Source organism: Schistocerca gregaria, chromosome 3, assembly GCF_023897955.1.
Source record: "Schistocerca gregaria isolate iqSchGreg1 chromosome 3, iqSchGreg1.2, whole genome shotgun sequence".
Classification (NCBI taxonomy): domain Eukaryota; kingdom Metazoa; phylum Arthropoda; class Insecta; order Orthoptera; family Acrididae; genus Schistocerca; species Schistocerca gregaria.
The window spans coordinates 915,904,844-915,931,952 of record NC_064922.1 but is presented as its reverse complement, the minus strand read 5'-3'; the positions used below and the strand labels follow the sequence as shown (position 1 = coordinate 915,931,952).

Genomic DNA, 27,109 nt, shown 5'->3' with positions numbered 1-27,109 from the left:
AGGAACAGGCCAATGGATGTAGAGAGCTCAATAATGACTGCTTTCAGAATAGGTCACACGCACACAAAAAATGGTTCAAAGGGCTCTGAGCACTATGGGACTTAACTGATGAGGTTATCAGTCCCCTAGAACTTAGAACTACTTAAACCTAACTAATCTAAGGACATCACTCACATCGATGCCCGAGGCAGGATTCGAACCTGCGACAGTAGCGGTCGTGCTGGTCCAGACTGAAGGGCCTAGAACCACACGCACACACTCAAAAAATTTTGGTCCATGAAAACAACGTTGGAACGACAATAATGCCTGTCTCTGAAAACATGTATTATACACAAGAAATATTTTATGATACTTTTGTAATTATAGAATTGATTGCAAAAGGTTTTATACTTGTTTTTTCTCAGTTTTATTGAAATAGTTACTTTACGTCATTTCTTGGACAGAAGGTCCCAATAACCAAGTCCATACACTAGGTAAAACTTTTATTTACTTTACTTACTTTCAATGCAATCTAGAAGTCTCCACATTTATTTTAACTGCTGCACTTGAGTGATAATTAAAATTTACTTTGAAAGGAAAGACACAGTTGCGCAATAATGTTTCACACCGATCGGTTCTCGGTTTCCTTCTCTTGAGTATAGGAAATGATCCCTACTTGGAACACTTTTGGTTAAATGAGTCGTTTTGCCTTTTAAAAAACAGTTAAATGATTATTGAATAAAACACACAAACACTTGTCAACACATCTCGTGGAACTCGGGACCTTTGCCTTTCGCGGGCAAGTGCTCTACCATCTGAGCTAGCGAAGCACGACTCACGCCCGGTACTCACAGCTTTACTTCTGCCAGTATCTCGTCTCCTACCTTCCAAACTTTACAGAAGCTCTCCTGCGAAACTTGCAGAACTAGCACTCCTGAAAGAAAGGATATTGCGGAGACATGGCTTAGCCACAGCCTGGGGGATGTTTCCAGAATGAGATTTTCACTCTGCAGCGGAGTGTGCGCTGATATGAAACTTCCTGGCAGATGAAAACTGTGGCTAAGTCATTTCTCCGCAATATCCTTTCTTTCAGGAGTGCTAGTTGTGCAAGTTTCGCAGGAGATCTTCTGTAAAGTTTGGAAGGTAGGAGACGAGGTACTGGCAGAAGTAAAGCTGTGAGTACCGGGCGTGAGTCGTGCTTCGGTAGCTCAGATGGTAGAGCACTTGCCCTCGAAAGGCAAAGGTCCCGAGTTCTAGTAAGTAAAGCTGTGAGTACCGGGTGTGAGTCGTGCTTCGGTAGCTCAGACGGTAGAGCACTTGCCCGCGAAAGGCAAAGGTCCCGAGATCTAGTCTCGGTCGGGCACACAGTTTTAATCTGCCTGGAAGTTTCATCATTTTTGTCGTCGTGAGCACAGTTGCTGGAGACTTAGGTCCTTAGAGGGCTCGTACCGGTTTGCAGCGACGGAGATCCTTACTTGTTTTCGTGGCGTCGAATAACGTGACTTATACCAGCGCAATTATTAGTTTGGCTTTCCTGGGGATCTTCGTCCGTCTACATAACGCATACCTCAGATTTTTCCCATCCAGGAACGTTGCAAACGTAATTTTATATCTCCTCTAAAGCGTCGTAAACATGAACATTAGCACTTCCGCTTCGCTCACGTCTATTAAACATTTAAACTTTTTCCTCTGTTTGAACAATACTGAGGAGTACAGCGCGCCTCAGCTTTCGTCACCTGCCTCCACAGTGCCTAGGGCCTGTCTGGCCCGCTCCGCTTCTCCTCTCGCCTACCTGCTTCCCTTAGCAGCAAAAAATCTCCAATTTTTCCGGTCTTCCAGAAAGTCGGTAGATCCCTATTGGTTTTCACCTTTCATCTTTAACCCTGATCTGGTGTTGACCTCGATTTAAAAACAGTTACACGTAGTTACACTACTGGCCATTAAAATTGCTACACCAAGAAGAAATGCAGATGATAAACGGGTATTCATTGGACAAATATATTATACCAGAACTGACATTACATTTTCACGCCATTTGGGTGCAGAGATCCTGAGAAATCAGTACCCAGAGCAACCACCTCTTCCCGTAATAACGGCCTTGATACGCCTGGGGATTGCGTCAAACACAGCTTGAATTGAGTGTACAGCCGCCCATGCAGCTTCAACACGATACCACAGTTCATCAAGAGTAGTGCCATGGACCAGACGTTTTCAGTTGGTGAGAGATGTGAAGAATGTGCTGGCCAGGGCAGCAGTCGAACATTTTCTGTATCCAGAAAGGCCCGTACAGGACCTGCAACATGCGGTGGTGCATTATCCTGCTGAAATGTAGGGTTTCACAGGGATCGAATGAAGGGTAGAGCCACGGGTCGTAACACATCTGAAATGTAATGTCCACTCTTCAAAGTGCCGTCAGAGCGAACCAGAGGTGACCGAGACGTGTAACCCATGGCACCCCATACCATCAAGCCGGGTGATACGCCAGTATGGAGATGACGAATACACGCTTACAATGTGCGATCGCCGCGATGTCGCCAAACACGGATGCGACCATCAAGATGCTGTAAACAGAACCTGGATTCATCCGAAAAAATGACGTTTCGCCATTCGTGCACCCAGGTTCGTCGTTGAGTACACCACCGCAGGAGCTCCTGTGATGCAGCGTCAAGGGTAACGCCGTCATGGTCTCCGAGCTGCTGCAAACTGTTCGGGCAGATGGTTGTTGTCTTGCAAACGTTCGCATCTGTTGACTCACGGATCGAGACGTGGCTGCACGATCCATTACAGCCATGCGGATAAGATGCCTGTCATCTCGACTGCTAGTGATACATTTGTCAATTAGATATCAACATTTAACTTCACATAGTCAAAGAATATTATTTTCTGCAGAGACTTTTATACACCACATACTGTACAAATCTCATTCTTTGCTTCATTAGGCGATAGTGTTACAATATCATCTACACCCGATCATATGCAACGACGTATTAGTGCAGCATGCTCGGACGTCTCTGCTGGAATGCTAGCACGTGTGGAGGCGTCGTTCCATACCAGACTGGAAGTGTGTATTGCCGATGCCCATTGTCGTTCTGATCACAACCTGTAATGGTCTGTTGTCTCGTTACTAGTCAGAAACCACATGACTAGTGTATGCACTTGTATTGTTCTTCAGTGTGAGCTACCACCGGTACAGTAAAAGTGTCGGTGTGAGAACTTTTCAAAATACAATATCTCGTAAACGACTCGCACTAGACTCTTGCAACAAACACCTATGACATTCTAATTTACCATACCTTTAGTCTGTTAATGTCAATAGGCATTCTTCCATTTTAGAAATTGCAAGTTTGCGGAAGAAAAACAATTTCTAAGCATTTTTACAGCCTGTGAATGGGTAAAAACTACGAGCCCATGACTAGTAATCCATTCTGTGTAAACAGTACTTTCATAGCACGTTCCATTTCCACAATGTTTGTGGTGCAAGTTTTAGATAATTGAGCCTGTGTATAACTAAAACAACGTATTTCGAGTATTTTAAAGCTAAAGCTACAAAGTTACAAAACCCAACAAATTACCAAGGATAAGTAACTGCTGTTTCGCAACAAGTGCTCAGTGCAGTGACATACCTAGAATCGATGGGCCTTCAACGCTTGAAAAGCTGATTGATTACCTCAGGGTAGTGTGAGGAATAGAAGGAAAGTAGCACGACCATTGCCTTTGGTATACTTCGCTCTGCAAACGAGGCCCAAGGGAGTCACTAATAATTACAAAACTCGTTTTTAATTTTGTATTTAAAAGTTAATTGTTAAATGAATGTGCAGCACTAATATATATCAATTAAATATAAATTTTAATATTTCCTTATGTCAGAATGTATTTTACTTTCCTTTCATTTCAGTAAATTAATACATTTTTTGTTCTTAATTTGTCTTATTAATAAACTCACACACCCTTTTTGTATTATGCCCTCCCCCCTTCCCCACCTTGGTACACAAGCACAGCTTGAGAATGGCTCGTTTAGGTAACACGCTGTTCAGTCTCTTTTTATTTGTCTTGTTTGTGTTGGTCCCAGATTCCTCGCCAAGTTTCATGGTCCAGTTACACCAATGGCGAAATTTCGGTTCACTTTATGGGATTCTTCAGCAACCATTCCATACTGCACAGTTTACTTACTTCTCTATTTGATGTTTTCATTTAACGAACTAAACGTGTAACTTGCTGTGATTTGAACTGTAACGATATAATCTTTGCTGTTGGACGCTAAATGTGCCTGTGAAAATGAAACTACCTGTCAAAGGAAACTAATAGACCACACGGATTACCTTCAAATAAGTTTAACTAAGTGTGGTATTGCATAGTTATCATTAAAATAGCACTCGTACATGTTCTTCCCTTTACAAAAACGTGGAATAACTGGCTCATGCTCCAATACCAGGGCGAGGTCTACTCCCCCTCTAACTCCTAGAGAAAGCAACAAATATATTATAGGCAGGTGCTTTTCCTTCAAGAATGTGATGTAAAAGTCGATATTACATAGGTTTTAACATGGTCAGAACAGAAACTTTTTATGATTACTTTCAAGTCGTCCTTCATCGTTCAAAATATTAACAATAGTACATACCCTCAGGTCTTAGCCCGCCCACCCTCCCTACGAACTACCGTATGAGTGCACTTGGTAGCTACGTATTTCTTTGTCACAAAGTGCCAGTAACTCAGAAACAGGTTCGCAGCGATCCTACCACCTTCGCTCAGAAAACGAATCTACAACACTTTCCCCGTTACACAAATAAACATCCATCTGCCATTCCACTTGTATGTCGTTAGATATCAAGTCACAATAGCATCTTGTTGCAGTAACAATCGAAAAAGTACAACAATGTACACGATAACAAAGTTAAGAGCCGTTATGCAAGGAGCGTTCCACGTGAACGCTCTGGTGGTCTGCCTGTTTTGTCGGTGCGGCCTGTTGCCGAGCGATCTTGATATGCCGTTACATCACGCAGAACAGGGATCGCTGACGGTAACGCAGCCCGTTACGAAACGAGTAACTGTCTGTAATTAACCAGCGAGGTCATAAATACGTGCGAATAGCTGATACAAGACTTTGGTTTACAGTTCGGTGTAAGTTACCTGTTCTTTTGCACTTTTATTTTATATTATTTATTTTACTTTTCTGAAATCGCGAGTTTCCAGTGCTTATAATATGGTCATATTCGATTAGTTGAAATAAGATCTTTGAGCTAATTCTTTGTGTTGCCACCGGTGCTTTTGTTGTCTTTAGTGCTTTGTATACATCATCAGCCAGTGCGAAAAGTTCGCGGGTGTCGAACCACTAGGTGATATACTTTCGCATGAGTTTTCACCATTATGTTCCTTCTTTTCTTTTTTGGCTGGCATTCTTCTCTATTGTGCTTCTTGATTTTTCTGATGTCTAAGGGAGCGGAGCTTCTGGAATTAAGAAGATTATGAGTGATGTATTTTCATTTCCTTGCAGTGGTTACTAATAACCTATGCACGGGTTTACAAATATATACTAAATATTTGCTTAGCAATCCTGCGATCACTCCGCGTATATAATTTGCAATGGTGTGCTTCCTCGTGGCGATCAGAGTCATTATTTGTTCACTTTTCGTGAAATGGAAGCTGATTATAAGATTGAGTGATACCTTTTCTGTCCATCGTGTTATAGATTCAAACTTATCATCCTCTTCTGTATCGTAAATAATTTTTGGTCTTGCTAGCAGTTATGTATTGAGAATATGTTATTTCCTTATTCGTTACGAAAAGCCTACTTTGTGTTACCTACTTTGAGAAAGCATGTGGGAATTGTGCATCATCTGCACAGAATACATGCAGGGTGATCCAGAACTTCACCGGTAAACTTTCAGAGCTGTTGGTACAGGCCAAAACAAGAGAAAAGGCTAGTAAACGTGGCGTTTAATATTCGTAAATTAAGAGCTATTAGCACTTTCATCTTCGATTCTATGAAACCTGTCTTCCCTGTAAAATCTTACTTTCCATAATTTGGGAGGAGATGGTATAGACCACAACATGAAAGAAAGCCTAGTAAAAAAGGGCTCTAAAGAGCATACCTTAAGAGCAATGGGCACTTGTTCGTCATCGCTAGTATGATACACAAAAACTGCCGCTAATGGTTTGCGCTTTAGAGCCCATGTTTGCCGCGCATTATTTTGTTTTTTCCTTTCTTACAACCTTTTGTTTCTCACTCCCACCTATTAAAATAAGGAAAGCAAAGAGCTTTCATAAGAAGATACATATCTCACATTTGCGAAGACGAATAACGGCTCACAGTTCGTTCGATATGCGTTTTAGAGCCCATGTTTGCTTGGCATTTTTTTCCTGTTTTTGTCGATGCTACTACCTCTGAAAGTTTGTCAGGGCAGTTCTGGTTCACCTGGTATATATAAAGAAACTTCCACATGGGAAAAATATATTAAAAACAAAGATTCCAAGACTTACCAAGCGGGAAAGCGCCGGTAGACAGGCACAATAAATAAAACACACAAACACACACACAGAATTTCTAGCTTTCGCAACCGACGGACACACAGAATGACATTGTTAATGGAGCCACACCCTCACATCTGTCTACGGTGTTTCGTCAGTCTCGAAGTGTCCGGCCCCGGTAGTTGAGTGGTCAGCGCGACAGACTGTCAGTCCTAACGGTTCGGGTTCTATTCCCGGCAGGGTCGGAGATTTTATACACTTAAGGAAAGGGTGTTGTGTTGTAAATATCATCGTCATTTCATCCCCATCGACGCACAAATCGCCGAAGTGGCGTCAAATCGAAAGACTTGCACCCAGCGAACGGTCTACCCGACGGGAGGCCATAGTCACACGACATTCATTTATCATTATCAAAGTGAAGTCCTCGAAGGTCTTCCTTAAGTTTTGTCCATAAACGGATGAAGATCGAATGGTCTGAGTCGGAATTGTATGGAGGATGATCGATGACAGTGAACCCAAGGAAGGTGTCGCAGCGCTCCTGCAAGGTCTGGCACTGTCTTTCTGAAGGAGAGGGCGCTCCATGTGTCAACGAAATTTTCGAATTCGTGCTTCTAGTATTCTGAGGGCCTCGCAGTATGTTACAGAGTTTACAGTAGTGCCCTAAGGCACGAATTCCGAATGCACCACGCCTTGAACATGCCAGAATTCTACGAGCATGACTTAGCCTGCTGATGGCTTGATCTTTAACTTTTTTGGCGTCAGTGACCCTTTGTGGCAGAACTCCATTAATACTCCATGGTTTTCGGTGCCAAAATGGTGAACCCAGCTTTCATCACCTGTCAAATTATTGATGTAGATAATATCTTCCCCATACACAGCTTTCATTCTTCGATGGATTTAAACTGGAAGCACCTCTTTGTGCGGTTAGTGACTCGATTACTGTACACTGCTTCTCATGCACCGACGTAGATATGTTACACACCCCACTGTTACACGCCACAATGTGGAGCCCTGTAGCATCATATGGTTGCAGCTCGCGCCAGCGAATATTTGACTGCAATACTAATGATCAGCAGAAAGTTAACTGATGTACTAAATTTTGTAAAGTGTTTAGTGTTGTATGATTTGTAACCCTGTCCCGTCAAAGTACTAAAATGTTTACTTTTTCTCTTTGTGCATAGGTCTTAGCCCTCGTAGAACTGTCTGCCCAGAGGCCAACACCTATGTTCCTAATGTGAGGAAACTCACTATGATCTGTTTTTCCCTTATTCACGTCCATCTGAACATGTTTCTACTATATTTTGACATGGTAATAGTGTCTCTTCTGAATTTTTTAAGCTGACCATGCCTATTTTCCGTACCTTCAAGCCATTCTTACACACACACACAACATGCACACAAAAGGCTTAATAGGCATAAGTGCAGATATTTCTACTGGTCAGTGAGGATGGTGTACTGAACAACTTCACATCAGTTTTTGCTTCATTAGGAGACTAATAAATATAGCTATTACAAGTCATATGTTTCTAGGTTTGTTAGCATCTCAAAGTACATGTGGTAAGAGCATGCCATTAATGCTTATTTTCCCCTGGGCAGCAGGTTAGGTGTTAAAGTGTGAGTGCATTGACGCGAAAAGGTTGGTCTATACTGCGAGGCGCCGCTCACTTTGCGGCTCAGGTACAGCCACGCAGAAAACATCATATCGTGAAGTATGCGAAGTGCTTGTGAGAAGGCTGATCGACTCAGAGAAAAAACAACCAACATAATAACGGTACCACATGTAAAAATATCTGCATTTGTAGGCGTTACACCCTATCTATACTATGTGGCCAAAAGTCATGGGAATACACATGAACAAGAATTGCTCTCTGGCTGCTGAACCGCGAGCATTGTGCACTTGTCTCTTTTACAATCGTGGTAGAAATGGGTTTCTGTCGCCCTCATATTTAAATCGTCCGCGATCTGACTCTGAGTAGAGGGCCGAGCGCGCTGTACGTCTCTGATGGTGTAACACTATTATCAGTATTACCTATATCTGTCCCATCTAACTTCTCTTACTATGTTTACTTAATGTGACTTCTATATCACATAGCTCTTTGATACAGCATCTATGTAAATGGTTAATTCATCATTTATGTCAAGTTATGTTATCGTAATTATATATGGATGTAATTTTGAAAATAATGTTCTGTAAAACAATGGAAATGTTACAACTTTACTTGCAACAGTGGTTCATGCACAGCTAAAGAAGGTTTGTAATCATGTAAAACTTGAAGCGAACTCCCTCCACAATGAAAATAGCTTGTACGGAATAGAAAAGACGGATATGTTGGTAGAACAGCAAGGCTCCTATGTGGCACGAGTTAATCGGTGACTGCAGGCAAAGTGTTCGCATTGTGTCAGCTGAACGAGGCAAAAAGACCAGCAAGATTATGTAATATAGCCTCGGATATGAAAGTAATTTGGCTTATTGTTTATGACATCCTTTGGCTACCTCTTTACTACGAAAATCCGGCTCTAAGAAGAAAATTTTCAAACGTTTTTACACAGCTAGAGCAATGGATAATTTCACCTCCTTTAAAAAAAATAGCCACAGGAGATCGACACTGCCATCACCTTCATCTCAAACAATCAGTTAAGTACTGTGTAATTGCAAGAACCAGTTGCGCAGTTTCTTTTTCAACAATAAGTTTGTCTTTTTTAAGATTTAGGTGCAGATTCGGTACTTTAGTCCTTTACCTAGAAAGGGTTCTACCCAAAATACTACGAAATGTTCGAGTTCACTGTTTTATTGAGCTGAAAAGTCATTTCAGTAAACTTTCACTACAGTTAAAAATCTTTGTGAAGTAGTAAATTTCATAATTATTTAGTGAGCCCAAGTTTGGAGGTACTTCACGTATTTTTCTTAAAAAGATAGTTAAAGTTTCAACAAGTTGCAATTGCCAAGAACGTATTTAAAGTATTCAGCTTAAAGATTATTGTTATAGAAATCTTATTACTGTATGACAGCTGCCTACAAGAACCGTGATGATTCATAGTAGTTACTGGCTGTAGAATTTGCAGGGCCGGCATAAGGATTAGTTATTGTGGAGCTCTGGAAGCAACAGCTTTTATAATATCATGTGTTGTGTCAAAAGTTTCGGCCATGATAGTTTAGTTTCTAGGTCCACATACTAAGTGTTGGGCCAGATTCGATTTTCATGTTACTGCTACAGCATAAATGAAATGCAGTTGCCAGATCTCTAACATTTGTGTGTTAAAATAAGCAACTGGCTACAGTATGCAAACTATACCTGATCCACGTACCATGTGTTCCATATGAGATAAATAGTATAAGGAAGTTAATGCTCCTTGAGAGTACAAATAATAATCAGAGTAGAGAATGTAACTAGCCTACCTGAGAAACAATGTCAGTGACAACATTTTCCAATAATTAAGCTGATAAAAAACTTCTTGTCCAAGTTAATATTGCTCCACCATTAGTAATTATTTACATGTAATAAGCATTAGGTTTCTGCTTTAATGCACAGATAGAAAGTGTTATTGAGAGCCAGTTGTTCCAAAAACAATCAGTACTCCTTCTTTGTTGATCATACCAAACTATCGCGTTGCTTGATAAATTGCCGTACTGCATCATCTCTGCTTGCAAAACATAAGACAGTCAGTTCCAATAGCTAACTTTATGAACCGTTCTAGAATTTTGCACAACTTTGCCTAATTAAAAGCGACCGTTTCTTTCTTGCAGTTACAGTTTACTTTATTACTAATAGAACTTCCGTTCGATTCCTATTTGTTCTGCTACTGCTGCCTTTCACTAGAAATCTTTACAGAAAGGAAAATATTTTTATACCGTAACAATTATACGCACAAACATGGTCAAATTAAAACCCATTCACAGGATTAACGTTATCGGTGTATTGCTAATTTAGTAGTAACTGGTAGTGTTATACTTGGCTTTTTCCATGACTATACTATTAGTACTGTTGCCCGCCCGGTTAGCCATTCGGTCCAACGCACAGCTTTCCGGATTGAGAAGGAGCGCCTGGTCCCCGGCGTGAATCCTCCCGGCTGACTTGTGTCGAGGTTCGGTGAACCGGCCAGTCTGTGGATGGTTTTTAGGCGGTTTTCCATCTGCCTCGGCGAATGCGTGCTGGTTCCCTTATTCCGCCTCAGCTACACTATGTCGGCGATTGCTGCGCAAACAAATTCTCCACGTATGCATACACTACCATTACTCTACCAAACAATAGACGTTACACTCGTCTGGTGTGAGACGCTCCCTGGGGGGGAGGTGGAGGGGGGGGGGGGGGGGAGGGTGCCCACCGGACTGCCGAACTGCACAACCCTGGAGGAGTGGTTCAGTGTGCGGCGGCGGAGGAGTGAAGTGGACTGCGGTAGTCGTCGTGGGGCTGTGGTCCACTGCAGCTACGGCGGGGACGGAGCCTCTCCGTCGTTTCTAGGCCTCCGGTTAACATACAATGCAAAACAAATTAGTACTGTTAGGGAAAGAAGCGTAACAGTGGTCATCCTGTGGGGCGATTTATCCGCCAGGAGGATCTAACATAGACACTATAATTTGCGACTGATTATTTTCCAGCATTCAACGCAGGCCAGATAGCATCGTGATGGCCCCATGTACACTACTCACTTGGCTACGACAGACTGCTCAAGTACCCTGTCAGTACATACACTCGTGCCATACACGGCATTAAGCCGCCGCATTCGGGTGTCATACGTCATATACGGCACGTCTTTAAAATGGGACAACCCTCCCAGTGATTTTTGCAACACTGTCTATAATAGCAATAGCAACTACACACAGGTGAGTAATGAGGAGTGATAGTGCCCAACATAAGTATTTAGCGGCCACAAACACTTAGTACCAAGGCAAAAAATAAGTAGATATTTCACTTAAGCCATCAGCTCGTCTTGAACGCAGCTCACTGCAGGGAAGTACTGCACTGCGATACTTCTATCCATATAAGAACGTCTTATATTCTTATGTGTAGGACGAAAATTAAGGGCGAAACACGTCGGTGCAGAGCGCGCCACTCTGTTTCATATTGCGTGCATGCAGTCTGAGTTATGTATTTTCTGAAAACTTCGTGTAGCTGGCTCGTTTGGCCAGCAACATACCCTAACATATGAAGGGCTTATTTCAATAGTGCTACAAGTCTATTACCTCCACTTTTCTGCCTACAATGCTTCTGAAATTAATGATCCAAACAAACAGAAAAAAAGGTTCATCTCTAGGAAGAAGCCATATGCTTGAATATTTCTGGTACCGCAACTGTAGATTTTTCAGCGCTCATTTCTCTCAAAATGAGCAAAAATGGACTTGTACCACTATTGAAATAAATCCTTCATATCTTCTCCATTTCAGGAATTCTGACTTGTGGGAGCCAATTGTTGGGTGGCAGGGTGCTGTTTAGCATAGCTCCACGATACTATAGCCTGATATCTGATGACCTGCAGAGAACAGAAGTACCCTATGAGATTATGCAAATTAATTTTAGGGAAATGATAGCGTCTCATAAATGGAAAGGTCTTACTGATAAAACAACAGCGGTTGTCAAATCAAGCATGAAAATAAGGTTTCTGCAACACGCACATTTATTATTAAAAGGAAGGATCACCTGTCTATAACAGAAACAAGTTGTCACTATACCAATCAGATTTTTTATCGTAAAACGTCAACATGCAATTACTCACTGATTGAATGAACGTTTAATAACTGGACAATGTGAAACTTCCCCTTACAACAATTTATACAAGACTGTGCTTAAACTGACATACATTTTTTATTTTTTATTTTTTTAGCGCAACGCAATCTGACTCAGTAATCCCTACAAGAGAATGGCCCTGACTAACATTAACCTATATGTTTCACAAATCACTTACCTCACAAAAATCTTCGTTACTCGAACTACTGCAATACAGCAAGCGCCACTACTGCCAGCTAACTAAAAGATTCAAACTACGGAAGTCACTAACTACTGATTGGCACAGTTAGCAAATGAAATATTTTAGTAGAGAAAAAACAATGTATTTAACTTAATAATCATAATATATATGTCAGTTCATGATACCAATTCTTACAAATTGCAAAACTCCGCCATCTCTCTCCCCACGTCCATCACTGCTGGCGGCTCACCTCCAACTGCGCAACGCAACGCGCCGCTAACAGCCAACTGCCCAACAGACAACAATGCAAACCAGCCACAAACTGCACACGGCACAGCCAGTGATTTCCATACTGAGCGCTACGTGGCGGCGGCGTTACCAATAAAAAAATCTAAACAGCCTACTTACAAATGGAGTACGAATGAAACATCTAACCTTGGCACAGGTGGATGAGTACGATAAAAACATGATTTTTAAAATAAACTGCATATACAAACAATGACTTCAAGAGTTGAAAAAGTTAAACGAAGATTACGAAAAAAATAAGTACAAAGAGCAGTAAAGTCACTAAAATGCATGATAAAAGCAAACAGCTGGCTGCGAGACGCCGTCCGCTGTCCCCGAGCGGTTGTAGGCGCTTCAGTCCGGAACAGCGCTGCTGCTACGGTAGCAGGTTCGAATCCTGCCTCGGCCATGGATGTGTGTGATATCCTTAGGTTAGTTAGGTTTAAGTAGTTCTATGTTTAGGGGACTGATGACCTCAGATGTTAAGCCCAATAGTGCTCAGAGCCATTTGAACCATTGGAGCTGCGAGACGTTAAACCTGCGCAATTGGTTTCTAAAGGTAGGTAATGACATCACATCCCTACCGAATCATGATTGCATTGTCAGCCCATACTTACATACTCATGTAGCGTGAATGCATCCCTACCGAATCGTGATTGCATTGTCAGCCCATACTTACCACACTCATGTAGCGTGAATGCGGAAGACAGTGGCTGCAGATTCTCAGTTCAGCTTGTCCTCTATACTCAGTGCTTAAGTCATGTCATCCATCTTTATTGCAGAAAGTTTCGTCTGGCAGCAAGTCCTTAACCTTCCAACGTTAAGTGTTCTCTCCTCGATAAGACCAGCAGAAGTGTTTTCCACGACTCAGCAACAAGTTTTCTGTAACTGAGCGCTCTGCAATATGGCTGTTCCTGCCATGGCAGCAATCTTGCTGGACAGTAGTAGCATGCGTTGTGTGTCCTGTCCGGTAATAATCTTGTATAATTCCGAAGCTCACAGAAAGGAGAGCGTATACGTAGATACGCACTAAAAATCGCACGCTCCTCAGAAAACAACGTCGGCCTCTGTTCAAAAAGTTTAAGTAGAACGTTCTTCCTTAGTGAGGCTGTCAAGGCAGCAGCGGTTCTCACGTTCCAGTATCTCTGAAAGACAGCAGCAGGAATAGATTTCTTTCTAAAACCATTATTCCCTTATACGAACAATACTGTACCTTAGATCGCTGTTTCTCGGCTACGTGCGCTGAAACTCAACCTACTGCTTTACAACTTCATGACGCCCCTCCGTGTTCACTTAAGCAACCTCCTATCTCGTTATAGCCACCTTGGAAACTATCAGCTCTGCAGAAAGTGAAAAGCTCTTACTGTAATAAAATAAAAGGGAGGAGGAAGGGCACTAAATAGTTCAGTCATTGGAAGCACTGAATACTGTCTGCAGCTATGAAGCAGCGTAAGCCTAAGACTACTTTGAGCAAGGGGATGAGGATAGTATGTGACTAAATATATTACATGACAGTTTTGGGAAAAACATAACACACAGTGGAGGCCACAGAAAAAAGAACATTGAAGCAACATGCTCTGAAACAGGAAACTCACGCTGGAGCCGGCGTTCACGTGATATATTTGATTCTGAGGCTATTTCTTGCATTGTGTCAATACAGATTACGGTTCCAGTGTCTGAGTACACTGCTTGGTATAACTGGGTATGATGGCATACTGTAGGCTTCGTATACGTATTTCATTCGTGTTCTAGTTACATTCCAGCATTTCAAGTCATGCTTATTCGGAATAAGTTCTAATATAATGTGTTCGTTCGGACTTCAATATTAATTTGTGATCCGTTCGAAAGCACGTTACACGTGGGTATCAGTATCCACTTTTAATTATTCCATACATGAGTATTAATGGTTTGGAACATTAGTCTCTCACTTTCTCTCTCTCTCTCTCTCTCTCTCTCTCTCTCTATCTCTCTCTCTCTCTCTTAAAAACAAAGGGAAACATTTAGTAGCTTTAGTTTTGTGCCTCGCCAAATGGTCGTGTAGTTTGGAAGCTTAAAGAACACTTGTACGAATGTCTTGCATTTGCCCGCGTGGGACTACCATTTCTGTACGATTGTTCTGAAAAATTATAATATACATTTATCACATTTTGAGTACACAAACTTACTGTATCAGAGAACGTCTTTTCTCCTTGCAAAAGACCACGCCGGCCGGGGTGGCCAAGCGGTTCTAGGCGCTACAGTCTGGAACCGCGCGACCGCTACGGTCGTAGGTTCGACTCCTGCCACGGGCATGGATGTGTGTGATGTCCTTAGGTTAGTTAGGTTTAGGTAGTTCTAACTTCTAGGGGACTGATGACCTCAGAAGTTAAGTCCCATAGTACTCAGAGCCATTTGAACCAAACAACCACTTGGCTTGTCCAGTTTACTAACACCAGGTTATCGCATGGGATCTGGTCGCAATTTTCTGTATTGTGTGTTTCGAAGAAACGGGCTTATTGGAATTTTGTGACGCATGTAACAGCTATTATTCTTAACGTTTTTAACGTTACGGTAACACGACGTGATGAAATGATAATATGGAATTGATGGCAGGGATTTCTCATCTTGATAAGTTCGACCACTGAGTTGCGTCTTTCCAGTTAACTTCACATTGGGTGACTTGCGTGTCAGTCACGATGAAATGATGATAAGAGAAACCCAACACCTTGTCAGGAATCGAACCCCGGCCCACTGCCTGATAGTCATACGCGCTGATCTCTCACCTGAGGAGTGAGGCAATTCCAGAGATGCAACTTGGAACGGTAGTCTGACTAATTTCAGTGATTGTTTATTAGTTTTTCGGGTTCACATTTGATGGAAAACACATTCTAGTCTTGCACAAGTTAAGTCTACAAGTCAAAGTTCATTACATAGTTAACTTCATACTCCCTGCCCCTTTCCGGAAGATCATGAACGCTTCATCACCTTCGCATCGTGCAGCGGTCCGTGTTCACCATGGCCTTCATTCGCTTCGTAAGGACACTACTCCAGCCTGGTTCTATCGCCTTCCTTTTCTGGATGTTTCTACGGAACTTCGCGACTGTATCCACATGTACGTCGATAGCTCTCGGACAGACCCTGGCGTCTGGTGTGCCTTTGTCATGGGCACCGACGTTTTTCGGTATCGACTTCCGGAACACTGCTCACTGCTCACCACTTTGTACTCATTGCGCTCAACCTTTGACGGTCAGCCATTTGCTGGCAGAATACGCTTTCTTTAAACCCTTACGTTCTCGTTTGCCGTCTGCGTTATCGGCCATCTTAGGGAACGATGCGCAAGCTGTAGACTGCGTTTTACTCTTTATCCGTCGTAGCAATAAGGCGAAGGCCATTTAATTTTTAATTCAGGACCTCCGTAACTCTATGGCATGTTTTATAGACCTTTTACACATCCGTGATTTTAGCTGTCTTCTTTTACATCGTTTGGGATTAACGTGTAATCGTTTTTAACTTCTCCCCTTGTCTTCGTGTTCTACAGTTCTGACAAGACCTCTTATGACCCGAGCTGTTTTTGCTCTCTAAAACAAAACAAACGACAAACAACTGGTTACACAGTATCTGTTCTTAATACACTACTGGCCATTGAAATTGCTAAACCAAGAAGAAATCCAGATGATACACGGGTATCCATTGAACAAATATATTATACTGGAACTGACATCTGATTACATTTTCACGCAATTTGGGTGCATAGATCCTGAGAAACCAGTGCCCACAACAACCACCTCTGGCCGTAATAGCGCCCTTGATACGCCTGGGCGTTGAGTCAAACACAGCTTGGATGGCGTGTACAGGTACAGCTGCCCATGCAGCTTAAACACTATACCACGATTCATCAAGGTTAGTGAATGGCGTATTGTAACGAGCCAGTTGCTCGGCCACCATTGACCAGACGTTTTCAATTGTTGAGAGATCTGGAGAATGTGCTGGCAAGGGCAGTAGTCGAACATTTTCTGTATCCAAAAAGGCCCGTACAGGACTTGCAATATGCGGTCGTGCATTATCCTGCTGAAATGTAGGGTTTCGCAGGTATCGAATGAAGGATAGAGCCACGGGTCGTAACACATCTGAAATGTAATCTCCACTGTTCAAAGTTCCGTCATTGCGAACAAGAAGTGACCGAGACGTGTAACCAATGGCACCCCATAGCATCACGCCGGGTGATACGCCAGTATGGCGATGACGAATACACGCTTCCAATGTGCGTTGACCGCGCCAAACACGGATGCGCTCATCATGATGCTGTAAACAAAACCTGGATTCATCCGAAAAATAAGACGTTCTGCTGTTCGTGCACCGAGGTTTGTCGTAGAGTACACCATCGCAGGCGCTCCTGTCTGTGATGCAGCGACAAGGGTAACCGTAGCGATGGTTTCCGAGCTCATAGTTCATGCTGCTGCAAACGTCGTCGATCTGTTCGTGCAGATGGTTGTTGTCTTGCAAACGTCCCCCTCTGTTGACTCAGGGATCGAGACCTGGCTGCACGATCCGTTACAGCCATGCGGATAAGATGCCTGTCATCTCGACAGCTAGCGATACGAGGCCATTGGGATCCAGTACGGCGTTCCGTGTTACCCTCCTGAACCCACCGTTTCCATGTTCTGCTAACAGTCATTGGATCTCGACCAACGCGAGCAGCAATGTCGCGACACGATAAACCGCTGGCACGCGGGCTTAGCCGAGCGGTCTGAGGCGTTGCAGTCAGGGAGTGTACTGCTGGTCCTGGCCGAGGTTCGAGTCCTTCCTCGGGCATGGGAGTGTGTGTTTGTCCTTAGGATAATTTAGGTTACGTAGTGTGTAAGCTTAGCGACTGATGACCTTAGCTGTTAAGTCCCATGAGATTTCACACACAGTTGGAGATTTTGATAAACCGCAATCGCGATAGGCTACAATCCGACCTTTATCAAAGTCGGAAACGTGATGGTACGGATTTCTCCTCCTTACACGAGGTATCACAACAACTCTTCACCAAGCAACGCCGGTCAACTGCTGTTTTTGTATGAGAAATCGATTGGAAACTTTCCTAGTGTACGCAAGTTGTAGGTGTCGCCACCGGCGCTAACCTTGTGTGAATGCTCCGAAAAACTAATCATTTGCATAGCGCAGTATCTTCTTCCTGTCAGTTAAATTTCGCGTCTATAGCACATCATCTTCGTGGCCAGTAGTGTATGTTCACCTGTGTCACACAAAAATGTTTCATAGAAATTCATGTTGCAAATGTGGTGGTTCTACAACGTCAGTAGACATATTACTGAGACACAATGCAGTCCTAGGGCTGCATATTTAATATTTTTGGGAAGAAACTGGTGTACAATTTGCTGAAAACTTCACTTGAAAATTCTGTTTAAAATTTTCTAAGGTACGGTAGGTCTTCAGGGATTTGCATGCTGTGTATGTTTTAAATAATGAAAGTAGTCTGGTTTCCATTGCTGAACTATATTTATAAATTATTTTTGTACAAAAATATGCATCAACATGTTGTTTCGACGGTGGTGGGCTGGGACGGAGCTGAGTGGCGCCGGAAGTTAGCCGTGGTAGCCGTGACCGTAGCCGTAGCCGAGGCCGTGGCCGTAGGCGAGCCCGTGACCGTAGCCCAGGCCGAGCGCGGGGGCGGCGGCGTAGGCGAGGTGGGCGACGGCGGCGTCGCGGGCGCGGGTCTGGGCGACGGCGGCCAGGTGGGCGCCGCGGGCGGCAGCCACGGCGGGAGTGTCCAGCAGGTAGCCGCCGGGGCCCACCGCTACGGGGGCGGGACCGTAGGCCGCGTAGCCGGGGTGCACGCCGCCGTAGGCCAGCGCCGGCGCCGCCGCCACCAGCCCGTGGGCCGCGCCCAGGTAGCCCGGCTTGGCCGCGGCGGCCGCCAGCACGGCGCTCAGAACCTGCAGAACCACATAGAGCTGTGAGGGGCTGAGGCGCTGCTGCGTCGCTGACTGGTCGCAAGTTACCAGTGCGATAGCCAAAGGATAAGGTAATGGTGTAAGTAGGCTGTTTAGGTTTTTATGTTGGTAACGCCACGTAGCGCTCTGTATGAAAATCACTGGCTGCACTGTCTGCAGTCTGTGGCTGGTTGGCATTGTTGTAATATTCGCCATTGTAGTGTTGGGCAGCTGGCTGTTGACAGCGCGTAGCGTTGTGCAGTTGGAGGTCAGCCGCTAGCAGTGCTGGATGAGGGGAGAGCGATGGCAGAATTTTGAGAGCGTACGATCTGGGCTTGTGTCCATCAGAAAGAGCAAATTTGTAATACTGAGTATCATAACTGATATACTATTAAGGTAAATACATTGTTTATTTTCTATCAAAATCTTTCATTTGCTAACTACACCTATCAGTAGTTAGTGCCTGCAGTAGTTAGAATCTTTATTTAGCTGGCAATATTGGCGCTCGCTGTATTGCAGTAGTTCGAGTAACGAACATTTTTGTGAGGTAAGTGATTCATGAACGGTATAGGTTATTTTTACTCAGTGCCATTCTTTTGTAGGGATTATTGAAAGTCAGATTGCGTTGAGCTAAAAATATTGTGTGTCAGATTAGTGTTCATCAGAATGAGTAAAGAGAGAAATGTCTGAGTGCGTTCAGTTCGGCTCAGCTGTTTAAAAAAGGTTTATCAGCACAGGAATTCACTAATTTTTCTGAGGGGACGCTTCGATAGACCAGTGTTATTCACAACGACTTGGAAGAGCAGTTGAACGAAATGGACAGTGCCTCGAATGCAAGATACAAGATGAACATCAACAAAGAAAAGAGGATAATGGGTTGTAGTAGCATTAAATCAGGCGATGCTGAGGTAATTAGTTTAGGAAATGAGACACTTAAAGTAGTACACGAGTTTTGCTATTTGGGGAGCGAAACAACTGATGATGGTCGAAGTAGAGAGTATATAAAATGTAGACTGGTAATGTCAAGGAAAGCGTTTCTGAAGAAGAGAAATTTGTTAACATCGAGTACAGATCTAAGTGTCAGGAAATCGCTTTGGAAGTATTTGTATCTATATAGGAGGGAGCAATGTACAGCTTGACTCCTCGGTGAAGGTATGTTCTCGAAACTTCAACAAAAGCCCGTACCGACCTACGGAGCATCTCTCTTGCAGAGTCTTCCACTGGAGTCTATCTATCAACTCCATGACGCTTTTACGGTTACTAAATGATCCTGTAACGAAGCGCGCTGCTCTCCGTTGGATCTTCTCCATCTCTTCTATCAACCATATCTGTTACAAATTCCACACCGGTAAGCAATATTCAAGCAGTGGACGAACAAGTGTACTGTAACCTACTTCCTTTGTTTTCGGACTGCATTTCCTTAGGATTCTTCCAATGAATCTCAGTCTGGCATCTGCTATTCCGACGATTAATTTTATATGGTCGTTCCATTTAAATCACTCCTAATGCCTACTCCCACATAATATATGGAATTAACTGCTTCCTGTTGCTGACCTGTTGTACTGTAGCTAAATGACATTGGATCTTTCTTTCTATGTATTCGCAGAACATTACACTTGTCTACATTCAGATTCAACTGCCATTGGATGCATCATGCGTCATTTCGTTTCAGATCGTCCTGCATTTCAGTACAACCTCTCGATTTACAGCATCATGCGCAAAAAGCCTCAGTGAACTTCCGATGTTATCCACAAGATCATTTATATATATTGTGATTAGCAACAGCCCTACGACACTCCCCTGAAGCACACCTGAAATCACTCTTACTTCGGAAGATTTGTCTCCACTGAGAACGACATGGACGGTAGCCATTTATGGAAGTGAAACATGGACGACAAATAGTTTAGACAAGAAGAGAATAGAAGCTTTCGAAATGTGGTGCTACAGAAGAATGCTGAATATTAGATGGGTAGATCACGTAACTAATGTGATGCTACTGAACAGAATTGGGGAGAAGAGGAATTTATTGCAAGACTTGACTAGAAGAAAGGATCTGTTGTTAGGACACGTTCTGAGGCATCACGGGATCACCAGCCTAGTGTTGAAGGGAAGCGTGGAGGGTAAAAATCGTAGAGGGAGATCAAAGGATGAAAACACTAAGCACATACAGAAGGGTGTAGGTTGCAGTAATTACTCAGAGATGAAGAACCTTGCACAGGACAGGGTAGCATCGAGAGCTGCATCAAACCTCTCTCTGGGTTGAAGACCATAACAACAACATATAAATAACAGCCGGCTGGAGTGGCCGAGCGGTTCTCGGCGCTACAGTCTGGAACCGCGCGACCGCTACGGTTGCAGGTTCGAATCGCACCTGGGGCATAGATGTGTGTGATGTCCTTAGGTTAGTTAGGTTTAAGTAGTTCTAATTTCTAGGGGACTGGTGGCCAGTGAACAGAAATCACATAAAGAGTTTCGAAATCACTCTCTGCCATTGTGAAGTGTCGTATTTCTTAATACGAGGGTTGGAACATAAATAGTGGCAACTATTTATTCACAACTGATACAAAAGAGTTTCAAGTTTGCACCTGTTACTGTCCTTCATAGTAGTCACCAGCGCTGTGTGGAACCAGTTAGTTTCCAGCGATGTGGAATGCGTAGTATACCATTAGCAGAGCCTGTTCTGTTGATGGTGCGAGTGGAGTGGTCTACTGCCTGTCGAATCTCTGGAACAGTTCTGAAGGGAATGCCACGAAGTGGTTTCTTCATCTTCAGAATCAAATCAAAGTGGCAAGAACTTAAGTCTGGGGAGTATTGTGGATGTTACAGTGTTTCCCCGGCCTAAGTGGCTGAGCGGTTCTAGGCGCTTCAGTCTGGAACCGCGCGATCGTTACTGTCGCAGGTTCGAATCCTGCCTCGGGCATGGATGTGTGTGATGTCCTTAGGTTAGTTAGGTTTAAGTAGTTCTAAGTTCTAGGACACTGATGACCTCAGATGTTAAGTCCCATAGTGCTCAGAGCCATCTGAACCATTTGAGCCAGTGCTTCCCAGTCCCATCGACCGAAGTGAACAGACACAGCTTGCGCTGTATGGGCCTCACACTGAAGTGCAAAGTGATGGGTGGGCTGCGGAGAAAGTGTCCCTGCTGCTTTCGCAAAGCTGGTCGCAGTTGATGCTCCAAAAACAAACAATAATACTGTGCATCAACGGTCTGCCATGGAGGAACGTCATGCGTGAGGATAACACCATCACAGTCGTACGCGAGAATCACCATTACTTTCACCATACTGGGGCTCTGACGCACTTTCGACTTTCGCGGCGACCCATAATGATGCCATTTCGTTGGATTGGCGTTTGAGTTTTGGCTCGTACGATGTGGCGCATGTTTCATCCATTGTTACGATACGGTAAAGAAAGCCTCTCCTTCGCGCTCATAGCGCTCCAAGTGCGTCTGAGCAGCGTCGCAACGCATCCATTTCTGCATTTCCGTCAAGTCATGCGGAACACATAGTGATGCAAGTTTTCGCATGTCCAGGCGTTCTTTCAGGACGCGAAGCACAGTCGTATGCGCTAATCCGGTTTCGTGGGTGAATTCACAAATCGTATGGCGTCGAACACTGTCCACTAACGCGGCAACAGCATGCACTTCTTCTTCAGAGGCGCTAGGACGACCTGCCCAATGCATGTCTGCCACAGTTTGACAGTCTTCCTTAGCGGCTTTTACCCAACGTGCCACTGTTGTGTTCTGCAATGCCGATTCCCCGCACGCCTCTTGAAGACCTTGATGACACTGACGTGCACATTTAATCTTGATCCAACTCCATTGTTCCTGTTTCGAAAACACAGTGACGCCGTTACGTTAGACCGCTCGCTCACTAGTGATTGTGTTTCCCTAGATTGTGTGCACGCCAGTGGCGTGGGAGGAGCGAGGCCATTTGCTCGGAGGTAAGGAAGATATCTCAACAACGTGTGCTATCAGTGACAATAGTAGATTCCATTGCATACCGTCTCCACAGCAGTGTTGGCACAATTTAAGTTCCAACTACGTACAATACGCCGTTCATTGAACAAAGTGTAAGTACCATGGAATTTCGCCAGTGCTTTGTTGGGGATCAAACTAAGAAACTGTTATCCTATTTTTCGCTGCTGATCGCTGTACCATGAATTAGTTCCGTTATTTAAACAGTCATGGTCGTGGCATTCGATTACTTTCCTCTGCGGTGCGCTCTTATTCACCACATCGCTTGACAATAGGCAAGAAACGCGTCTGCGGTTGGCGCTGTCAGTGTATCGGAACCCTGCGGTGTTCCAGTCTCAAGTGAACTCAGTGACATTTGTTTTGTGCATTACGCAAGAGAACAGAGCAAGTTGTAGCATAATAACTCGAACAGTCTCATTACTGTGAGTAGAAACGCGCGTTTAGCCGAGAATACCCACTCGTGACATCCCGTATCCGTGTTGCTTTTACAAAAATCCTTATCCTTGTGTCATGCAACCAAGTAATAACTAGGTTTTGCAACAGACCCGCGATTTACTAGGGAGAACAAATGGGACATTACAGACTATGTCGTTTCGCCTTACGTTTGTCGTTTTCTTGACCTACAGGTAAACCATTTAAAATAATGTACACTACCTGATCAGAAGTATGCAGACACCTATTGGACATGAAAATGGGGTGTGTTCACCCGTCATCTGTGTGATGCCCTGAACGCTAATGCGGACATTTCGAATGAGGTACCTAAGATCTGTTGAGGTCTTCTTGAGGACCAGAAATCAGTGAAGGGACTGATGTTGAACGATGGGATCTGGAGCGAAGTGGACATTCCAGCCCATCCCAAAGTCGGTCCATTGGGTTCATATCGGAACATTGGACAGGTCAGTCCATTTCAGGAGAAGCTCTAGGACGAGGCGTAATCCAGAGGCATGCTGTTGGTTTTGCAATTGGAGGTTCCAATGAGTATAGCATTCATGCACACCTGTTCAAGGCATCAAACAGGTAATCGTGTTAGGAAATTAATTTTATTGTGGGGAATCACCGCTGAAAAGATTTTAGAAAATGAGTTTTCAAGACAGCTACGTAACTCGTTAAAGTAAATTAAAAAGCGGAATGTGGTGTTTGTGTGTGTGTGCGTGTGTGTGTGTGTGTGTGTGTGTGTGTGTGTGTGTGTGTGTGTGTAGATGTATGGTACTCATGTAACTCACATAATAAAGGGAAGGGGACAAAAAAGGTACGAAGAACCCTCCGCCGTCCTCTTGATCGTGACTTGCAGCGAGTTTAGCAGATGTGCGGATGTAACATTAGTAGTGTCACCATGACAGACAAATGGGTAACGACCTGAAAGAATTTTCTGTAACTGTGAACAACATGAACTTAAAACACCGGTAAACAGTATCACATTTGAATCAGATGTTTCCAGTTTACGGCTATAAGATAATGGCTGCGTGGTAATATCAAGCTTAGTGGACAACACTGTCTTTTACTGTAGTACGATAAAAGGTACAGCCGTCGAAGGCTTAAAGTTGGCACCTGACAGCTAGTGCGCTGGTGTACTTCCAACCGCAGTACAACAATAGGAGCATGACATTGTCTGCTCCCATCGTGTTACCAGTTTGCTGTTGGGCATAGCATTGTGTTTGCCAGGAGATTTGTGTAAGGTTTCCTTTCACATGTCTTACAATGTTGATAAAAGTAGTCGACAGGAGGTAGAGCGGAGAAAAATAAAGAGATCTATACCATTTTATTATTTTTATCTGAATTTTGTATGAGACAGACACCTGAAACTTCGTAGTTGTTACGAGTTAAGTACCGATAAAACTACAAAAATCTCTATTTTCCGAATCTTACGCATATCAAACGAAATGCTTGGGAGAGGTACGTTGCCGAGCGAGGTATTTTAGTAATAAACATTAAAAATGTTTTTCATTAATGAAATTTTTCTGTGTTTGAGGCTGCATTGTCATCTGTAAAATTCCGACGTTTCGACGACTGTTGCAAGGCACCGTGCTGAGGGTGTATCACTAGCAATACTCCCTGATATGGCGCCTTGCAACAGTCGGAGAAACGCCGGAATTTTAGAGACGACAATGCGGCCTCAAACACAGAAGACTTTTATTGAGTGTGACAACAGAAGCGGAAGCCTTTTTTTACATGTATTTCATTAAATTCAGTAGATTTCAAGATACGTCATGGTAGAATGAGATTTTCACTCTGCAGCAGAGTGTGCGCTGATACAAAACTTCCTGGCAGATTAAAACTGTGTGCCCGACGGAGACTCGAACTCGGGACCTTTGCCTTCCGCGGGCAAAGTGCTCTACCAACATTTTTTTCTTTCTTTTTCTTTTAATCTCATTCCGTTCGTTTTCGTTCGTGGTACTGCTCTAGGCAGACGTTTTTTAATTACAGAGGGCAGCTAGCCCTCTGACGGAACACGCTGAGCTACCGTGCTAGCCCTCACAGCTTTAGTTCTGCCAGTACCTCATCTCCTACCTTCCAAACTTCACAAAAGCTCTCCTGCGAACCTTGCAGATCTAGCACTCCTGAAAGAAAGGATACTGCGGAGACATGGCTTAGCCACAGCCTGGGGGCACACAGTTTTAATCTGCCAGGAAGTTTTACGTCATGGTAAGTTTCCCGGCCAGGAAAATTTTATCCATTCCAAAGCATTATCTTAAATATGGTCCTAGTTAATATTAATAACATATTTTTATATGTTTAGAGGCTCTGTAGAAATGAAATGATCGTACGGCATTGTTAGCCGGGGGACCCCATACGGGGTGTTAGGCCGGCGAAACTGCAAGTTCTTTGTAGCAGACGCCACTTCGGCGACTTGCGGGTCAACAACAATGAAATGATGATGAAAGGGACACAACACCGTGTCATCTCCTGTGCGCGGGAAGCCAGAACACTACCGCAAGACCACGGGCTGCGGACTACAGAAATTTCTACCTAGAACTTCGGGCTTTTCAAGTGATTTTTGTAGCAGACAGAGACATCAAGGAGATTTTCTATAACCGCGGAGATTAGAGTGCTGTTGCGGCTGCCAGCATACAGTACGTTTAGCGAAAGCATCGAAGGATTAGATCCTAAACGTCGGAAGTGAACAAATTTATACCAGAGTACAGGGGCCAATAGAAGACGCATCATCGTCTGTTGCGCAGCAGCGGCTGATGTGCGAGCTGCGCCAACTCACCAGCAGGACCTTCATGGCAGATGTGGTGGTGGTGATCAGCTTCTATGAACTGTGCCTCGACGTCGGCGGCGCGAGCTTTATATACTAGCGAGCGACGCCGTGAAAGTCTGCGGCGGCCTTCCGGCGGGGCTGGGCGTCGCTTCGCGAGCCTACGCCACGCGCCTCAGACGCACGAGCGCACGCACGCTGCAGGGGCGGTTCCCGGTCCAGCCGACCGCCGCTTTTTACTGCGCGCGTTAAAAGCCACGCGGTCAAGTAACAGCGAATTCCACAGCCACTGGCTCCGTATTGTCCCGCAGCGCGCTTGTTTCTTCCGCGGGCACCCCGCACAACCTTGGGGCTAGCTGCCAGTCTTATAGAGTTCCCAGCAGCGAAGACGGTGGGCCGCTTTCCTAGCACCATCAGTGGTTTGCGTGCATTGCATGGATGTTGATGAAAGACGGACTTTGTAGTTTGAAATGAACAGGCCGAGCAGTTCTAGGCGCTTCAGTCTGGAACCGCGCGACCCCTACAGTCGCAGGTTCCAACCCTGCCGTGGGCATTGATGTGTCTGATGTCCTTATTTTATTTAGGTTTAAGTAGTTCTAAGTTCTAGGTGACTGAAGACCTCACATGTTAAGTCCCATAGTGCTCAGAGCCATTTGAACCATTCATTTTGAAATGAACTGTATCACTATGTCGAGTGCTATTCTGTACTGAACTTTGGGAAATTGCGCAAAGTTTTAGCTGCTCATTCGGGCAAAGGTTTCGTGAAGTCCTCATATCATCTTCTAGATGGAGACGGATTGTCTCGGGCACCTGCTGTCATTTGACTAACGTGGTGCTGAGTGAGAGAAAAATGTCATGTAGCTCAACGGCCAGGTACAACTGCACGCAACTTCCACAGTTTGTGTGCTGGTACTGTAACTCTGTTACCCAACCAGGTCCGCCCCGATAACTGAGTGGTCAGTGCGAACGTCTGTCACGCTAAGAGGCCAGGGTTCGATTCCCGGATGGGTCGGAGATTTTCTCCGCTCAGGGACTGGGTTCTTTCGAGAACAGTTTCTTTCTTCATATATATAGTTAAACGCTACCCAGCCATTGACCGTTTGTATGAATGCGCACACGTTGCCCAAACTCTTACGCGAATCGCCAAAGTGTGCGCGAGTAATGAGTGGATGGGCAAATGTCTATAACGTACATTACATATATAGACTTGTAGACAGTTGGGAATGAGTGTCTCGCGGGAAGCGTGCAAGGGATAAGTCCCTGCAGTCGCGCTCTTCATCTATGTGCTTGGTGGCTCAGATGGATAGAGCGTCTTATATGTAAGCAGGAGATCCCGAGTTCGAGTTCCGCTCGGGGCTCACATTTTCAACTGACCACATCGAGGTATAT

General features: G+C 44.2%; 1 protein-coding gene across 4 annotated transcripts in view; it reads right to left on the bottom strand.

The window, feature by feature from the left end:
• The window catches only part of LOC126355498 (cuticle protein 65-like), a 336,678-nt gene extending 310,892 nt beyond the window's left edge, over nucleotides 1-25,786 (bottom strand). For 3 of the 4 annotated variants that reach the window (XM_050005825.1, XM_050005824.1, XM_050005826.1), the window contains exon 1: nucleotides 25,733-25,780. In XM_050005825.1, coding sequence (XP_049861782.1) covers nucleotides 25,733-25,747 — 15 coding nt within the window. In that variant the 5' untranslated portion in view covers nucleotides 25,748-25,780. Of the gene's footprint in view, nucleotides 1-18,087; nucleotides 18,549-25,732 lie in introns of those variants that run through there. The other variant, XM_050005828.1, reaches the window with a different exon arrangement.
• Nucleotides 25,787-27,109: the final 1,323 nt, after the last annotated feature.